The sequence below is a fragment of the Heptranchias perlo genome, chromosome 34, assembly GCF_035084215.1.
Source record: "Heptranchias perlo isolate sHepPer1 chromosome 34, sHepPer1.hap1, whole genome shotgun sequence".
Lineage (NCBI taxonomy): Eukaryota > Metazoa > Chordata > Chondrichthyes > Hexanchiformes > Hexanchidae > Heptranchias > Heptranchias perlo.
Window position 1 is genome coordinate 29,490,334 of NC_090358.1, and position 20,148 is coordinate 29,510,481.

Consider the following 20,148-nt stretch of genomic DNA (forward strand, 5'->3'; position numbering starts at 1 on the left):
AGATCATGGCTGATCTGTACCTCAACTCCATTTACCCGCCTTTGCTCCATATCCCTTGATACCCTTACCCTACAAAAATCTATTGATCTCAGTTTTGAAAGTTCCAGTTGTCCCAGCATCCACAGCCTTCTGGGGGAGAGAGTTCCAGACTTCCATCACTGCGATAAAGTGCTTCCTGATTTCACTCCTGAATAGCATAGCTCTAATTTTAAGATTGTGCCCCCATGTTCTAGATTCCTCCACCAGAGTTTCTCTGTATCTACTCTGTCAAAACATTTTAACATTTTAAACACCTTGATTGGATCACGCCTCAATCTGCTATACTCAAGGGAATACAAGCCAAGTTTATGCAACTTGTCCTCATAATTTAACCATCTAAACCCCGGTATCATTCTAATGAGTCTGTGTTGCACGCCCTCCAAGGCCAATAGATCCTTCCTCAGGTGTGGTGCTCAACTTTCTGTTTTTTTCCTTCCCACATCCTGAGTTATTTTACTTTCCTAAGTAAAGTACTGTCCCTCTTTCACTCTTTCTTCCTTCTTATTCTCTATTCACCTAAAGCTTAGTTTCCCCTCCCAATTGCCTACTCTCTTGCTTTAACCTCCGCTCTGACATGTTAGTTTAATCTCTCAATCTCTGATTAACCATCCTGTGAGGATATTGGTTCCAGCTGTGTTCAGGTGTAAGTCATCCTATTGATGTAGCTCTCTCCCGCCCCAGGATTGGCTTCACTGTCCCAGGAATATGAGTCTTTCCTCTCTAGCCATGCATTTACCTCTCCAATCTGCCTGTTGCTGCACTGGCTGGTGCAGGGCACTGGTAGTAATCCTGAGGTTACTCAGAATTCTCAGATTGGTCTATAATATACTTCTACTAACGTGGCCAATCCCTTCTTATTCCTCTGAAACTCTGATTGGAGCTTCTCCATTTAAATCCTTATGATCGAGCACTGAGAGTCATGGGGTCTCACTGGAGGCAAACTTAGTTCGGAGACAGAGTTTACACTATAATCCCAACTTTCCGATCTGTGTTTGTCCACAGTGAAGCTTTACCCCAAAAGTGTCAAATCACTGGAAACGCTAAATACATAATTTGATTCTGCAATACAGGCAACAATCATTCACCATCCAATCACTGAATCTAAACCGGAAACATTGGAGCATTAAATCAAGAGAAATTTAATATCCTGTAGTAAAAACAAAAACTCTTAGTGTGAAGGTCAGGCTGACATTTAGTCAATGTTGGTCAGCCTGAAAGTTGAATTAATTTGCACTGAACCGAGTTCTTTATGTTTAATTGTTCTCCCCATGTGTTAGCTGACTTGACATATAGATCCCCAGTGAAACAATCAACTGGAAACCATTTGTATTATTTAAAGAAGTGTTCAATGTGTGTGTGTGTTTGTGTGTATATGTGCAAGTGAATGTGTGTGTGTGTGTGTGTGTGTGTGTGTGGGGCACAGTGTGCTCATTGTGTGGATTATAAAGATGCACAAATGATGTAGTGAATGATGTAGTGAGCTTGTTGAAAAATAGTTTGAATGTTTGGTTGATGCAGTGTGTAGATTTCACTGCTAACAGATATTAAGCTGAGTGCCTGTAAGGAGTAATTCTACAGTCCCATACTCACAGCAGGAATTGTGATCATAGGGAGTGTAAGTTGGAGAGAGGGTTACAAGCCCGTAGCCCCAGTTCTCAAACCACGCTCCCAGGGAGTGTCGGAACCCCTCCCCCAACCAACCGCTGGGAGTCTGGGATCACAGAATCACTTCTACAGACTTTGGAATTGAGGCTATGGGCCCGATATTAGGAGGGAGGCGGGTTGCCAGTGGGGGGTCGACTGGGCGCATGAGTAACCCGCCCAGTAAAATCAGTGGGTTCCCCACGCGATCGTAAGTAAATTGAAGCCACTTACCTTGGCTTCCGGGTTTTGCGTGGAAAACTGCGCAGCGGGCGGACTGCGCACCCGAATCATAGGCTGTCAGCTGGAGGAGCCCTATTTAAAGGGGCAGTCCTCCACTGACTGATGCTGCAAAAAATAGGAAAAATTACAGCATGGAGCAGCCCAGGGGGAAGGATGCTCCCAGGTTTAATGATGCCTCACTCCAGGTCCTACTGGATGGGGTGAGGAGGAGGGGGAGGACAGAGATCTTCTCCCTGGCGGATGGGAGGAAGTGGCCTGCCTCTGCCACCACAAAGGCCTGGCTCGAGGTGGCAGAGGAGGTCACCTGCACCACCAACATATCACGCACCTGCATACAGTGCAGGAGGCGCTGCAATGACCTCAGTAGGTCAGCCGAAGTGAGTACACTTACTCATTCCCCTACACTCCGTCTGCCACATCACCGCCCCCACCCCACATCTCCTTCTGCACTGCCAACACTACTCTGTCACATCACCCCTCTCACCCACTCAAACCTCATCCTCATCTTACCTGCACCTACTCACCTCGCCAGTACTCATCCCACCACTAACACTCAACACAATCCTCATACAATCTCATGGCTCTATCTCATACTCACCCTCTCGTGCATCTCTTTCACAGACAGCCTCACTCAAACTGCCACTACCTGTGCTGCAGCCACAGGGCATGCATCACATATGTGCAGTAGGAAGCGTAAGGCAAACGTGTCGTGAGCATGAAGGGGATGCACAAGGGTGTTTGAGGGTTTGTCATGGTTTTTACTTATATTTGATTTCTGATCAACTCACATTACATATTATATTGTCACCACTACTGCCACGTCTTGGCCATTCTTGACTGGCTTGTGCAATAATGCCCTTTCATGAGGTTCTCCATGAACACCCTTGATGCCACCCGTTGGGTCACCCTACAGTGGGTGTATGTGTAGTTGCACGACTATTTTGTGCAGGTGCCTGTTGCGCAGCACTGTGTTGTGGAGCTCCATGTGGCGGAGGTGGACGGCCTGCCTGGCGAGGCTGGTGATGTTGCTCGTCCTCCAATGGAGTGATGAATGCAGCTATGGACCCCCCCCCACCCGCATCCTGACAGTGTGAGTGTGAGGGGGTCCACAAAGTAGGTTAATGTGTTTGGACAGCAGAGTTTAGGGTATGATTTAATAATTTGGAGTGTGGAGACAACGTTGTGGCAGGCAAAACTTTGTCTGAGGTGACAGAGTGCCCTGCTGCAATGAGTGAGAGTTTACCCCGCACCTGTTAAATGGACCTTTGCAGCTGCCACTGGCTGCTGGCTGCAACACGTCTGTTCAAACAGGGAGTGTTTCCCCCAGCATGGGAAACACGGTCTGGGTAGTCCAAAATCCAAATCCTCCTAAAATCTCCAACTAATGAGGTCTGTAAATGACCTGAAGTGCCCAGATAATGATCTTAAGTGGGATCCCACCGGCTTTGATTGCTGGTGTGAGTCCCACATGCGGGGGCTGCGCGCGCACCGATTCATGTCATTGGGGAACCCGGAAGTGGGCGGGTTGGAGCCGGGCTCCGGACCCGCTCCGGGAATCCCCAATTTTAGGAGCCCCCGGCCACAAACGCACCCACTCGGCCATCCGAAAATTGACCTCTATGTATTTTTTTAAAGTCTGTCAGGCTTCAGTTGGCAGCACTCTCACCTCTGGATCAGAAGGCCATGTGTTCAAGTCCCTGTCCAGAGACTTGAGCATGTAATCTAGGCTGACATTTCAGTGCAGTACTGAGGGAGTGCTGCACTGTCGGAGATGGTGTCTTTCACACGAGACGTTAAACCGAAGCTCCGTCTGCCTGTTCAGGTGAACATAAAAGATCCCATAGCACTTTTTTCAAAAAAAGGGGAGGCAGTTCTGGTGTCCTGAGGGCATGAAAGGTGCTATATAAATGCAAGTGCTAGCCTTTTCATTCTTCATTCTAGGCCTTGGAAACCAAATACACTGAGATAACCTCATTACAGACCAGTGATGAAGCAGAAAAATTGTACGTTTTAGTAATTCTACTAGAAAATTTGCAATAACCTCTCCTCATTGACGAGGCCCCTCTCTCCATATAATCTCTGACTCATGGTGCTGCAATGAGCAACTCATATAAATTGGCTCCAATCTTTTTAAATTAAAAATACATCAACAACTAAAAGTATTTAATAATAGAACACAGAGTAATTAGTAATAGTTCCCAAGGATGTGTGTGCTGTGTGCTAGCAACCTGCATGGAGAGGGGCGTTTGGAAAGAGTGAGTATAACTATGGTTTTTTGCCTCCCTCCCCTGTTTCTGAGACTGAAGAAAACTGACAGCACCCCCTCTCCCTCCCCCCGCACTGTTGGTGAATCACACTGGACACAGAGGTGACTATGATCATATTCACACTTCAATTGTAAAGTAAAGATCTTGACCTGAGAATACAGAGTTGCGAGGTTTATTTGAAATGCTTTAATTAAAAGGACCCTAGTAATTCACGGTATCCAAAAATGCCCACACATGCTGATACTTTCCTGTAAATTAGTTTTAACAAATCCACAAATTAGTTATTTGCAAAGTTTTTTTATGGATTTGTTAAAACAAACACACAGAGGAAACTATCAGGGTTAATAATCAACTCTAAAAGCCTCTTCCTACTAATTTGAAGGACTGATGATATATAAAATGAAGGTATGGTTATATGCTGAGGTGAAAGGAATGATTCTCGGAGTACATGATTCCCGCGGGGAGTCTCACCACCAACTGAGCTTGTCAGGGAACTGTGGACAAATTGCAGATATGCACGGGGGAGGGGGAGCGGACAAGACCCTCCAACATCAGGACATAGCGGGAAAATTGGCCCTTAGTTGTTATATATGGGAGGAGAGGGACCAAGGATTGTGTTATGGTGCAATAGAAAACTGAAATGATATCCTCTCTATGAATCTCATCCGAGTCCCAAAGTCTGGTGATGGACTGGTATTCCTTATAAACAGGAAACAAAAGCTTAGCAATGTGGCAGAGTGGATAAAAAATACACATGGAAAAGCCAACCGCACAAACCTTGTGACTGAAATTGTAGTGACTGTGTAGCCTGATATTGGGATAACTCTGCTTTGTATATATTAAAGTATATATTAATGTATATATTAATGTATATATAGTTGTATATATTATTAATAGTATATTAATCTGTTTGAAAGAGAAATGCCAATTAAACTGGTGCACTTTCGGGATCTGTTGGTGGCCGATCATTGAGGCCAATCACAGCTCGGAGCCTCATCATCTCCCACGACACTGGTCGTTACTCCAGGAGAGTGTGGCCATCAGCAAATAGCCTCCAGGTGATCAAAGGAAAGAAAATCACAGAGCCTGAGAGCTGGTGAACATGGAGGTCAGGTGTGCTGCATGTGATGAAGGACGCAGCTCCAGGGAACGTCAATACGAAGCCACCTGACCGTGGTGCTCATCGTCTGAGATATGGGAGGTGACTTTAGGGGGCAATTGCAGGTGCGTTGGGGGCGGGGGGTCTCCGAAAATCACAGAAATCCCGTTCGGGTTCGGAAGCCGACTCCAACACGCCAACTTCTGAGTTTCCCAGGGACCCACCTGTGTGCGCGCGGGCGACCCGAGAACGGAAGTCCCAACGGCAATTAAAGCCAGCGGGATGATAGTTAAAGAGCCAAATGTACCTCATTGAGGTACTTAAGGCACTTTACCTGTGACAGATTAAGTACTTAGAAAGATTTTTAACTTACCTGGGCGGCTTGCCCAAGGGCCGGATCAGGGAACAAGAAACTAAATAAATTAAATAAAAAACCATGGAAGGAAGTGAAAACACGAAATGAACCTATCTTTGAAACCTGCTCCAATGTCTGATGTCTCCCGCTCCGATGTCCCCCTCTTCACCCCCCCAATGTCCCCCTCTTCACCCCCCCAATGTCCCCCTCTTATCCCCCCAATGTCCCCCTCTTATCCCCCCAATGTCCTCCTCTTCATCCCCCTGATGCCCTCCCAATCTTCCCCTCTCCAGCTGTCATTCAGGCTATCTGCCGGGTGTGAAACCCGGAGAGGACGTTAATCACTATCAATCAACGTGCGATCGGGTCGGAAACGGTAAGTTTTGTTCATGTGGGTTTGCCACACGCTCCATCACCCCCTCCCCCATCGCTGCCAAACAGCCACCATTGTAAAATCGAGCCATGATCCCCATCATGTCGACAGACAATGACAGTTACAATGCAGGCTTTCTCCTGATATAGGTGTGTTTTCACGGCAATAGAATAGTCTCCATAAGCAGATCCGGTCTCCTGATGTCTGAAGTCCTTGTCCCTGCTGTGCCTGGAGTATCAGGCCCAAGGTTATTAATTAGCCCCCTAATAGTCTGATTTATTTGTGGGTTGAATAATACACAAAAGTAGTGAAACACAGAAAAATATAGAGTCCAATATTTAAAAAGAATAAGGATAGAGTCACCTACAAAGCTGTGTTTGAACAATGGCAATGAGGGGGTTAAATACCCCGGTGTGTTTGAACAATGACACAACAACAACAACTACTACTACTACTACTTGCATTTATATAGCACCTTTACCGCAGTAAAACATCCCAAGGTGCCTCACAGGAGCGATTATCAAACAAAATTTGACACCACACCACATAAGAAGACATTAGAACAGGTCTTGCTCAAGGAGGTAGGTTTTATGAAGCGTCTTAAAGGAGGAGAGAGAGGCGGAGAGGTTTAGGGAGGGAATTCCAGAGTTTAGGGCCTACACTGCTGAAGGCGTGGCCGCCAATGGTGGAGTGATTAAAATCGGGGATGTGCAAAAGGCCCGAATTGGCGGAGTGCAGAGATCTCGGAGGGTTGTAGAGCTGGAGAATGTTACAGACATAGGGAGGGGCGAGGGCATGGAGGGATTTGAAAACAATGATGAGAATTTTAAAATCGAGGCATTGCTGAACCAGGAGCCAATGTAGGTCAGCGAGCACAGGGGTGAGGGGTGAACCATTCTTAGCGCGAGTTAGGATACGGGCAGCAGAGTTTTGGATGAGCTCAAGTTTACGGAGGGTGGAAGGTGGGAGTAAGCCAGGCGAGCATTGGAATAGTCGAGGCTAGAGGTAACAAAGGCATGGGTGAGGGTTTCAGCCGCAGATGAGCTGAGGCGGGGTGGAGACGGGCGATTTTACGGAGGTGGAGGTAGGCGGTTTTGGGTGATGGAGGGATAGGGGGTCGGAAGCTCAGCTCAAGTTGGTGGCGAGGGAACGGAGTTTGTGGTGGGGACCGAAGACAATGTCTTCCCAATATTTAATTGGAGGAAATTTCTGCTTATCCAATACTGTATGTCGGACAAGCAGTGTGACAAATCAGAGGCACTGGAAGGGTCGATAGAGGTGTTGGTGAGGTAGAGCTGGATTAAATGCTACAGTGTGTTCGAACAATGGCACTGCAGGGGTTAAATACCCTGGTGTGTTTGAACAATGGCACTGCAGGGGTTAATTACCCCGGTGTGTTTGAACAATGGAACTGCGGGGGTTAATTACCCCGGTGTGTTTGAACAATGGCACTGCGGGGGTTAAATACCCCAGTGTGTTTGAACAATGGCACTGCGGGGGTTAATTACCCTGGTGTGTTTGATCAATGGCACTGCGGGGGTTAAATGTTTGATCTATGGCACTGCGGGGGTTAAATGTTTGATCTATGGCACTGCGGGGGTTAAATGTTTGATCTATGGCACTGCGGGGGTTAAATGTTTGAATAATGACACTGCGAGGGATATTTTCCAGAACTACAATGATTGGCCCTCCTGAGCCAATCTGAGGTATAACTGAAGCTTGTGTGATTGTTCTTTACTATTTATCTTTCTCTAACACTAGTATAACAATGTAAATCGATATATAACCGATATTATTACATGGTTTAAATCTATCTCACTTAAACTGCTGCTTTATCTTTCCAACAGATCTTTATCAACAATAAATGGCACGAATCAGTGAGCGGCAAAAAATTTGCTACATATGACCCAGCAACTGGGGAAAGAATTTGTGAAGTGGAGGAAGGTGATAAGGTAAATTATTCCAGTGCCGTTTTCATTACTGTGCAAGGATTTTACTGTGTTAATTTTGCTCTTTTAATCCTGAGACTATAAAAAGAACAATGTCAAATGCTGGAAATGCACAGTCCTCTGTTCTGTCTCATTTGCTGACCGACCAGCTCAGCATTTCGAACCCGTGCCTGTTTTTATTCCATTGAACTTTCTTAGTGTTTACGAGCTCCCTGCTCATTGATTATTTCCGCTTTGTAGCGGCCAGTTTCCACACCCGTCGCCTCCAGAGGTCCACAGGCTGCCTGCCCACCCACCCTGAATGTTTCTCCATCTCACCCAATGCCCACTCACACCACATGCCTGCCCATGTTGCTAGCTTTCAGATCATGAACCGTGACACTGAAACAAACACTAATGTTACAGTGATAAATCTACCCAAATGTCAGGTGTTCCTTGATTACTGTACTATTAACCCCAAGCTAGAAAAATAATCAACCAAACACAAGTTTAATTAAAAATAAAACATTTGAAGCATTTGTCCCATTTTCCCTCCCCATTTTCCATTTTTTTTCTCTCTCATTTAACTGCTGCTCTCTTTTCTAACCCCTTTCTAACGTTACACCAAATTTTAAACCTTTCCCTTACTTTCTGCTTTCCTGCTTCTAGTTCCCATCCTCCATTGTTGAGGTGACAGCAATGTTCAAATAATTGGGTCTTCACCCATTCAGCAGCAGCTTCAAAAGCTGGGTTTTCAGTGAATCAAAAGGCCAGACTCAAACAGGTGACCTGGTGCCATCATAAATGTGACCAGATCAATCTTTGATGTGTTTTTAAGCATCAAACTACAAAGGGGGCTGCCGATTGAGTACACTGGAGCAAAGATAATGAAAATTATAGGCTATAATTTATTTTAATAAACCTGAAAGTGGAACTCTATGTTGTGTGAGAGGGCTTCTTGCCCTGTGTCACCCAAATAACCTTGTGTTGCAAGTGCAGGAATCAAATATTTAAATCCTGGGCTCTGTGGATTGTCCCTTGAACGATGGGTGTCCATCAATTGGTGTGCAGGTTCTCCTGATCGAACCTGGCGGAAGATCTGCAGAAACCCTGGAGAAACAGCATAAAGGCGGGGATTTCAGGCCCACTTACATCGCAAGGAAATCCCTCTCCACCATAAAATGCACGTGTGGCCCACCCCGCATTCCCCACCAATGATGGGTAGACCCCCTGGGTTTTTGGGCTCCAAGGACCAGCCTGATGCTGGGGATTTTCAGGGCGTTTATGAGTAGTACAAGCTGGAACGGTCATAAGCACCAAGCAGAGGCAGTGGGGGCACACACAAGCGGAGGTGTGAAAGGTCACATATGTGCAGACAGGTGAGCAACGAGGCCAGGCCAGGAAACACTTGGTGTGGGAAACATTCAGGCTAGGTGTACAAGCAGGCAGGCTACAAAGCCCTCGCTGTAGGTTTGTTGGGGCTAAGCAGGCAGGCCTGTAGACACTCGGGGGATGATTGGACCAGGAAACACTCGCTCTAGATGAGCAGGTGGGCCTAGAACACTCAGGAGAAACAACTGGGACACAGGAAGGGTGGGCAAGTAGATGCTTGCATCAAGAGATCCTCCCAAGAGGCTGGAAACCAGGCCAGCTGGGAAACATTGTTGAGCAGACAGGCAAGCAAGCAGGCACCCTAAAATCCCCCCCCTAATCCTACCCGACCTTGGTGCCTCCATCTCAGTGCTCCCACATCCTGCAACCCCGCCCCCCAAGCTCTCCTGGACCCTCGCACACATTGGTGCTCCTACATCTCCATGATCCCAGTGCTCTCAGAACCCACAGCCACTTCTTAATTTCTGCTTTTCCTGCGCCTTTATATTTTCAATAAATATAATGTTTACAGCCAGAAAAGATGCCTCTGCCCTGCTGTGAAAATGTGTTTTTTCTTGTTCCTCTAAAATGGTTTCAGCCAATACATTCCTCATCACAAAAACTCTCAATAGGCAGCCCTACTGCTGCAGACCCCTGGGACTTAGAGATCCCCAGGGATGCAGGAGATCCCCAGGACTGTTGGAGATCCCCAGGACCACTGGAGATCTCCAGGACCGCTGGAGGTCCCCAGGACCGCAGGAGATCTCCAGGACCGCAGGAGGTCCCCAGGACCGCTGGAGGTCCCCAGGACTGCAGGAGATCCCCAGGACCACTGGAGATCTCCAGGACTGCAGGAGATCCCCAGGACCGCTGGAGGTCCCCAGGACCGCTGGAGGTCCCCAGGACCGCTGGAGGTCCCCAGGACCGCAGGAGATCTCCAGGACCGCTGGAGGTCCCCAGGACCGCAGGAGATCTCCAGGACCGCTGGAGGTCCCCAGGACCGCAGGAGGTCCCCAGGACCGCAGGAGATCCCCAGGACCGCAGGAGGTCTCCAGGACCGCAGGAGATCCCCAGGACCGCAGGAGGTCTCCAGGACCGCAGGGGGTCTCCAGGATTGCAGGGGGTCCCCAAGACTGTTGGAGATCCCCAAGACCGCTGGAGGTCCCCAGGACCGTTGGAGGTTCCCAGGACCGTTGGAGGTTCCCAGGACCGTTGGAGGTCTCCAGGACCACTGGAGGTTCCCAGGACCGTTGGAGGTTCCCAGGACCGTTGGAGGTTCCCAGGACCATTGGAGGTCTCCAGGACCACTGGAGGTTCCCAGGACTGTTGTAAATCATTTGTTGCAAATATCAAAACAAACAAGAATAAATTCATGGAGGTAAATTTTGCTGGTCCTGAATCGCCTGGGCGCAGTGATTATGGTCAAATTGGGCAGGGAGAGTGTACAAGAGCTCATCCAATTCTCTGTCCATTTAATTTAAATGGATGAAAAATTGAGTGCACTCCCTGAGGGCCTCACTCCTTCCTGCCCGAGTTCCCTGGTGATTTTGTACTCACGGGAGCACTGAACCAAGGAAATCTACCTTGTCTTGTTTCTAATCTTACTTTATGTTAAGGATAAATTTAACACTTATTTATTAATATAATGAGCAAATCAAACACCTGTATCAGATACAGCCTATTCCTGGTAACTCACAAAAGATTCAAACTTTGCAGTAATTTGAATTAACTAACACAATTAATATGTCAAGGTTAAAAAGAGAGTGCAAAACCAACTCAAATTATCCAGTAATTCAGATTAATTCAGATTGAATTAAGGGGAGCAGACTCTGGGGTAGAAATTTGTCTGGGCCCACTCACAGTCAATGAGGCCCGAGGCAGGCCTGAAATTGGACCTCGAGCCTCGTTGACATTTTTTGCCCGTAGCACCCCCACAGACAGCTCGTGGTCCGAAGGCAAGTCCTGGGAAGGGAGGGGGGAGGGGCGGCAATGACAAGGACTGTGGGGGGTTGGGAATGAGCACTCCCGCTCCTCCTACAGGACGAGGACCTCGTTTAATAGTTTATTTTGGAAAAAGCTGACCGTTAGTTGTCGACCGGTGTAGAATCCCGAGCGGGTGTAGGCCCAATCTCTGCCCCGCTCACTGCTGTCCACTTTCTGTGAGGGGTCCTCATGTATATGTGTAGGGGACCTAATGGCTGTAGCCACCTGAAAAATGGCTTGACCCATAAAGCAGGCGCGATGAGGTCCAATTTCTACCGCAGACTGTCTCTCAGTGTCACAGACTCTCTATTTAAAGCTGCACTGCTTCACATTAAGCACACCGCTGACTTTGATTTTAAGCTGCACGACTTGTGTCAGAACTGGAAGCTCAAAACAATAGCTATAAAAATAAAATCATTAAAAATATAGTTGATCACTGGCTTCATTTCAAAAGAACTGGTTCAACTAGTTCCTGATCTTGTGGCACTACCACACACGGTCAGTTTCAAACAATGCCATTTGTTGAAAATGAACCAAGATCTCAGAAGTATGTTGTTACACAACTGGGTTTCTTCCCAGATGAACAGGAATTCTCAGCACTTTCTAAATCCAGCTCCCATCCTTCGCTGGGCAGGGTTTTCATATGACAATATATTGCAACTGTTCCAGCATCACAATGTAAAAGGGAAGCATTACAAGAGGCACCAATGGGTGTGTTTAGACCAAGGGCAGACTTTTCAAGTGAGTGATCCTGGCACAGACCTCATAAATGAAGATTGTTGGCATGGTTTAGTGAGGGAGTGTCGGGCCGATTGTCATAGTTTGGTGAGGGAGTGTAGGGCCAATTGTCATGGGTTGGTGAGGGAGTGTCGGGCCAATTGTCATGGGTTGGTGAGGGAGTGTAGGGCCAATTGTCATGGGTTGGTGAGGGAGTGTAGGGCCAATTGTCATGGGTTGGTGAGGGAGTGTAGGGCCAATTGTGATAGCTTGGTGGGGAGACCATAACAGATAGGAGCAGGAGTAGGCCATTCGGCCCCTTGAGCCTGCTCCGCCATTTAATGAGATCATGGCTGATCTGATTTTTACCTCAACTCCACTTTCCCACCTTTTCCCCATATCCTTTGACTCCCTTGCTGATCAAAAATTTGTCCAACTCAGCCTTGAATGTATTCAATGACTCAGCCTCCACAGCTTTTTGGGGTAAAGAATTCCAAAGATTCATGACCCTCTGGGAGAAGAAATTCCTCCTCATTTCCGTATTAAACGGGCGACCCCTTATTCTGAGACTATGCCCCCTAGTTTTAGATTCCCCCATGAGGGGTAACATCCTCTCAGCATCTACCCTATCGGGTCCCCTCAGAATCTTGTATGTTTCAATAAGGTCTCCTCTCATTCTTCTAAACTCCAATAGACCCAACCTGTTCAATCTTTCCTCATAAGACAACCCTTCCATACCCGGAATCAACCTAGTGAACCTTCTCTGAACTGCCTCCAATGCAAGTATGTCCTTTCTTAAATAAGGGCACCAGAACTGTACCCAGCACTCCAGGTGTGGTCTCACCAGCACCCTGTACAGTTGTAGCATGACTTCCCTGCTTTTATACTCCATCCCCCTAGAAATAAAGGCCAATATTCCATTTGCCTTCCGGATCACCTGCTGCACCTGCGTGTTGACTTTTTGTGTTTCATGTACGAGGACACCCAGATCCCTCTGTACCGCAGCATTTTGTAGTATTTCTCCATTCAAATAATATTTTGATTTTTATTTTTCCTCCCAAAGTGGACGACCTCACATTTTCCCACATTATATTCCATCTGCCAAATTTTTGCCCATTCGCTTAACCTGTCAATATCCCTTTGCAGACACTTTGTGTCTTCATCGCAACTTGCTTTTCCACCTATCTTTGCATCATCAGCAAATTTGGCCACAAGACACTCTGTTCCTTCATCCAAGTCATGGATATATATTGTAAATAGTTGAGGCCCCAGCACTGAGCCCTGTGGCACCCCACTAGTTACAGATTGTCATTTTGAAAATGACCCTTTTATCCCGACTCTTTGTTTTCTGTGAGTTAGCCAATCCTCTATCCATGCCAGTATATTACCCCCAACACCATGAGCTCTTATCTTGTGCAGTGATCTTTTATGTGGCACCTTATCGAATGCCTATTGGAAATCCAAATATACTGCATCCATTGGTTCCCCTTTATCCACCCTGCCCGTTACTTCCTCAAAGAACTCTAATAAATTTGTCAGAAACGATTTCCCTTCATAAAACCATGTTGACTCTCCTTGATTTTATTATGAGTCTCCAAATGTCCTGCTACTACTTCCTTAATAATGGATTCCAGCATTTTCCCAATGACAGATGTTAGGCTAACTGGTCTATAATTACCTGCTTTCTGTCTCATTCCCTTCTTGAATAGGGGTGTTACGTTTGCGTTTTTCCAATCTGCTGGGACCTTTCCAGAATCTAGTGAATTCTGGAAGATTACAACCAATGTATCCACTATCTCTGTAGCCACTTCCTTTAAGACCCTCAGATGCAAGCCATCAGGTCCAGGGGACTTGTCAGCCTTTAGACCCATTAGTTTACCTAGTATTTTTTCTCTAGTGATAGTGATTGTTTTTAGTTCCTCCCTCCCCTTTGCCCCTTGATTATCTACTATTATTGGTATATTATTAGTGTCTTCTACTGTGAAGACAGATACAAAATATCTGTTCAATTCCTCTGCCATTTCCTTGTTTTCCATTATTATTTCCCCAGTCTCATCCTCTAAGGGACCAATGTTTACTTTAGCTACCCTCTTCCTTTTTATATACTTGTAGAAGCTTTTACTGTCAGTTTTTATATTTCTTGCTAGTTTACTCATAATTTATTTTCTCCCACTTTATTATTCTTTTAGTCATCCTTTGCTGGTTTTTAAAGTTTCCCCAATCTTCGGGCTTATCAGTAATCTTTGCCATGTTGTATGCTTTTTGCTTTTTCTTTTAACCTGATACCATCCTGACTTCCTTAGTTAGCCATGGTTGGTTCACCCTTTTTGTGGAGTCTTTCCTCCTCATAGGAATATATTTTTGTTGCAAGTCATAAAATATCTTTTTAAATGTTTGCCACTGCTTATCCACCATCATACCATCTAATCTGTTTACCCAGTCCACTTCAGCCAATCCGCCCTCATTCCTTTATAATTGCCTTTATTTAAGTTTAATACAATAGTTTCAGACCCAAGATCCTCGCTCTCAAACTGGATGTGAAATTCTGTCATGTTATGATCACTGCTTCCCAAGGGATCCTTTATTTTGAGATCATTAATTAATCCTGTTTCGTTACCCATTACCAGATCCAAAATGGTCTGTTCCCTGGTTGTTTCCCTGACGAATTGGGCTAAGAAACAGTCCCTAATACACTCGATGAACTCCTCCTCAGGGCTATTTTTGCCAATTTGATTTGTCCAATCCATGTGAAAGTTAAAATCGCCCATGATTATTGCATTACCTTTTTTACAAGCCCTCCTTATTTCCTGATTAATATTTTGCCCTACAGTGTAGCTATTGTTAGGGGGCCTATATACTACTCCCACCAGTGATTTCTTTCCCTTGCTATTTCTTACCTCCACCCAAATTGATTCGACATCTTGATCTTCTGAGCCAAGATTATTTCTCACTATTATACCAATTTCATCCTTTATTAACAGAGCTACCCCACCACCTTGACCTTTTTTCCTATCTTTTTGAAATGTTAAATAACCCTGAATATTTAGTTCCCAACCTTGGTCACCTTGCAACCACGTCTCTGTAATGGCCATGAGATTATACCCATTTGTTTCTATTTGTGCCGTCAATTCATCGATCTTATTACGAATGCTGCACGCATTCAGATAAAGAACCTTTAATTTTGTCTTTTTACCATTCTTTCCTACCCCGGCCCCATTTGCTAGTGCACTCTTATGTTTGTACGCTCTGTCCCTTCCCGACACACACTGTTTATCATTACCCCCATCACTTTCCTGTACTACTTCATTGTCTTTTCTCTTTATCAATCTAAACTTCGCCTTACCTGAGCCCTCCCCCCTCTATTTAGTTTAAAGCCTTCTCTACCTCCCTAGTTATTCAGTTTGCCAGAACTCTGGTCCCAGCATGGTTCAGGTGAAGCCCGTCCCAACGGAACAGCTCCCTCTTTCCCCAGTACTGGTGCCAGTGCCCCATGAATCGAATCCCACTTCTCCCACACTAATCTTTGAGCCACGCATTCATCTCTCTGATCTGATTTACCCTGTGCCAATTTGTTCGTGGCTCAGGTAATAATCCGGAAATTATCACCTTTGTGGTTCTGCTTTTTAATTTAGTCCCTAGCTGCTCAAATTCCCTCAGTGGAACCTCTTAGTCCTACCTATGTTGTTGGTACCTACATGGACCATGACAACTGGATCCTCCCCCTCCCACTCCAAGTTCCTCTCCAGCCCCGAGGAGATGTCCTTAACCCTGGCACCGGGTCGGCAACACAGCCTTCGGGACTCTCTCTCTTGGCTGCAGAGAACAGTGTCTATCCCTCTAACTATACTGTCACCTACTACAACCACATTCCTTTTTACTTCCCCCACTTGAATGGCCCCCTGAACCACAGTGCCGTGGCCAGTTTGCTCGTCCTCCCTGCAGTCCCTGCACTCGTCCACAAGGGCTGCAAGAACCTCGTATCTATTGAACAAGTGCAGAGGCTGAGGCTCCTGCAATGCTCCCTCCTGGATCCCCATACCTGCCTCACTCGCAGTCACACCCTCCTGTCCCTGACCACATGCCAATTCTACAATATTTTGTCTAAGGGACGTGACTGCATCCTGGATCAAAGTGTCCAGGTCACTTTCTCCCTCCCTGATGCCTCGCAATGTCTGAAGCTCGGACTCCAGCTCCTCAACTCGGAGCCGAAGTTCCTCGAGCCGCAGACACTTATCGCAGATGTCGTCGCCCTGGACAAAACTGTCCAGTAGATCCCACATATTGCAGCTGCAACACATCACTGAGGGAGTGTAGGGCCAATTGTGATGGTTTGGGGAGGGAGTGTAGGGCCAATTGACATAGTTTGGTGAGGGAGTGAAGGGTCAATTGTGATAGTTTGGTGAGGGAGTGAAGGGTCAATTGTCATAGTTTGGTGAGGGAGAGTAGGGCCAATTGGATAGTTTGGTGAGGGAGAGTAGGGCCAATTGTCTTGTGTTGGTGAGGGAGAGTAGGGTCAATTGTCATAATTTGGTGAGGGAGTGTGGGGCCAATTGTCTTGTGTTGGTGAGGGAGAGTAGGGCCAATTGGATAGTTTGGTGAGGGAGAGTAGGGCCAATTGTCTTGTGTTGGTGAGGGAGAGTAGGGCCAATTGGATAGTTTGGTGAGGGAGAGTAGGGCCAATTGTCTTGTGTTGGTGAGGGAGAGTAGGGCCAATTGGATAGTTTGGTGAGGGAGAGTAGGGCCAATTGTCTTGTGTTGGTGAGGGAGAGTTGGGCCAATTGTCTTGTGTTGGTGAGGGAGAGTAGGGCCAATTGTCTTGTGTTGGTGAGGGAGAGTAGGGCCAATTTTTCGAATGTCACTCCTGGTGGTCACGGCTCTGTGCGGGAGTTCACATTCAGGAATTTGGTCCTACCTTGTCTGTCACCTAACTCTGCCAGTGATCTTCATTTCCTACACACAGCTGCAGATTCCACTTCCTATATGTAAGGTGCTGTATCTCCGGAGGCACTGACCTCATTCCTTACACATACACAGCAATTAACAAACTATGAAGACAGAACACTTTTATAATGTGTGACTATTAATCATTAAATAAAGCTCTCTCACATTCCACAGAGGTAGGGTATGACGTACAGTGCTCATTCTTATAAATGACGAACACAATTATCCACTCTGGATGGAATTCCAATAGGATCAATAGATCTATCATATTGAGGACAGAATCCTTAATTTTGGTACCTGCTTTTCTGTTGGGGTTAACAAACCTCAGTAACAGGATCACAGGAAAGCACTTTTTTGAAAGGTGCAATTTCAGAGAATGCAGTTTCAAAGCAGTGACAAAAAATAATAGCCAATCACAACACACCCATAGGAACATAGGAACACTAGGACAGGAGGAGGCCATTCAGCCCCTCGAGCCTGTTCCGCCATTCAAATAGATCATGGCTGATCTGTATCTTAACTCCATTTACTCGCCTTGGTTCTGTAACCTTTAATAACCTTACCCAACAAAAATCTATCAATCTCAGTTTTGAAACTTTCAATTGACCCCCAGCCTCAACAGCTTTTTGGGGGAGAGAGTTCCAGATTTCCACTCCCCTTTGTGTGAAGAAGTGCTTCCTGACATCACCCCTGAACGGCCTAGCTCTAATTTTAAGGCTATGCCCCTTGGTCTGGATTCCCCCCAGCAGAGGAAATATCTCTATCTACCCTATCAACTCCTTTAATCATCTTAATCATCTCAATTAGATCACCCCTTAATCTTCTATACTCAAGGGAATACAAGCCTCGTCTATGCAACCTGTCCTCATAATTTAACCCTTTTAGCCCCGGTATCATTTTGGTGAATCTGCGCTGCACCCCCTGTAAGGCCAATATATCCTTCCTGAGGTGCGGTGCCCAGAACTGAACACAGTCTCCAGATGTGGTCTGACCAGAGCTCTGAACAGCTGGAACATAACTTCCTCCCCTTTGTATTCCAGACCCTGAGATAAAGGCCAACATTCCATTAACCTTTTAAAATTATTTTTTGTACCTGTCCACTGGCTTTTAGTGGTTTCTGTACTTGGACCCCTAAATCTCTCTGCTCCTCCACAGTTCCAGCTTCTCACCATTTAGATCATGGAACACTTCTCAAGCAACTAAGCGCCATTTGACCGGTAGAAATGGTGGAAATCTCATTACCTCAGCCACGGACTGCACCATAACTACTGAGACCCCCACAGCAAGAGGAAACATTGTTCTCAGGCTCATGTGCTGGATGTCCTCATAGACTGCGTAATGGAGCATTAAAAAACAGTTTGGGGGAGGGGGGGGATGATTGCCCCCAAGAATATGGAGTTGAAGATGGCATCACCAGCTAGGAGAGAACATGTACCGCTAAACCAAACGTCAATGGGTGAAATCACTGTGTCTCAATCCTCACTGCTGTTTTGTTTCAAGGCACATCTGGTGCGTAATCAGAGGGTACAGGCTGGAACAGGTAGTGTAAACCCGAGAGCAAAACCACTTTGTTCAAATGAGAAAGCATTGGTGAGCTGTTCAGAATAGAGAGTTTGAAAGGAGTGGGGTTTTGGAGAATTTGGAGAATTGTGGATATGTCCCACAATATTCAGATAGTCTATAATTTGCGTCAGATGCAGCATCCACACATAATGATTGTTCCCAAATGCAGCACCCTGTGGATAAGTGTTCTTATTTACTCATATAAGCCCTAATTTTGCACTCTTGGCAAAATGTGTGCCAGAAATGGCTCACTCCCAGGAGCACTCCATACACTGAGCAAAGCAGCACTCTGTACACTGAGCAAAGCAGCACTCTGTACACTGAGCAAAGCAGCACTCTGTACACTGAGCAAAGCAGTGCTCCATATACTGAGAAAAGCAGCACTCTGTACACTGAGCAAAGCAGTGCTCCATATACTGAGCAAAGCAGTGCTCCATATACTGAGAAAAGCAGCACTCTGTACACTGAGCAAAGCAATGCTCCATATACTGAGCAAAGCAGCGCTCCATATACTGAGCAAAGCAGCACTCTGTACACTGAGCAAAGCAGTGCTCTGTACACTGAGCAAAGCAGCACTCTGTACACTGAGCAAAGCAGCACTCTGTACACTGAGCAAAGCAGCGCTCTGTACACTGAGCAAAGCAGCGCTCTGGACACTGAGCAAAGCAGCGCTCTGTACACTGAGCAAAGCAGTGCTCTGTACACTGAGCAAAGCAGCGCTCTGTACACTGAGCAAAGCAGCACTCTGTACACTGAGCAAAGCAGCACTCTGTACACTGAGCAAAGCAGCACTCTGTACACTGAGCAAAGCAGCACTCTGTACACTGAGCAAAGCAGCACTCTGTACACTGAGCAAAGCAGCGCTCTGTACACTGAGCAAAGCAGTGCTCCATATACTGAGCAAAGCAGTGCTCCATATACTGAGCAGAGTTTCACAATGTCAGCTAGTTTGAATAATTAACATAAGTTCCTAGCAAAACTTTGGCCTTGCACTGTCTAATGCAGCAGTCAGAAATTATGGCTCGCAGCTCAAATTTAAAGGGATGTGCCTACTTAAAGATTGATACAAGGATCAATATTGTTTCAGCCTTTATAGACACTCAAAATGCATTTGAAATATTTGGCTTTGGGGGAGGCAAAAATGAAGTGAAAGGAAGCACAATGTGGAGGAACAGAATGGGGTCAATGGGCAAGCAACAGAGTGGTACAGCACCCAGCCCCTGGCAAGGTGGACGTGCTGTGCTATGAGCTGGGTTGGAGAAAGGTTGTCCTGTTTGATACTGCAGGCCCATCTCCCCAGGCAGCAGTTTATGTGGAGGTGGTGGTCAGACCACATGGTCTGTCCAGTACACAGGCACCACTTAAAACACTCTGCGTTCTCAGGGAAAGTCTTATCCGCTGTTGAACTAATGTCTCCTGTCACCAGGGAAAGTGACGAACATGTAGTTCCTTGCTTGATGTATCTATGAACGGTCAACTGACTGATTTGGCACGTGCCCTTCGTGCCCAGGGGAAGGGCCATGCCTGTGGTACAGGTTGTCTGCAAGTCAGTCTCCAAGAGATGGCACGTCCCATGTGGCAGCAACGTTTGTGAAGCAGAAGTCTCCACTGACATAGCCAGGAGGGAG

The 20,148-nt window shown here is 46.4% G+C and overlaps 1 protein-coding gene across 1 annotated transcript in view; it reads left to right on the forward strand.

Annotated features, from left to right (window-relative positions):
* The window catches only part of aldh1a3 (aldehyde dehydrogenase 1 family, member A3), a 145,182-nt gene that overhangs the window by 29,958 nt on the left and 95,076 nt on the right, over positions 1-20,148 (forward strand). Inside the window, exon 2 of the mRNA XM_067971652.1 lies at positions 7,865-7,969. Coding sequence (XP_067827753.1) covers positions 7,865-7,969 — 105 coding nt within the window. The remainder of the gene's footprint in view (positions 1-7,864; positions 7,970-20,148) is intronic.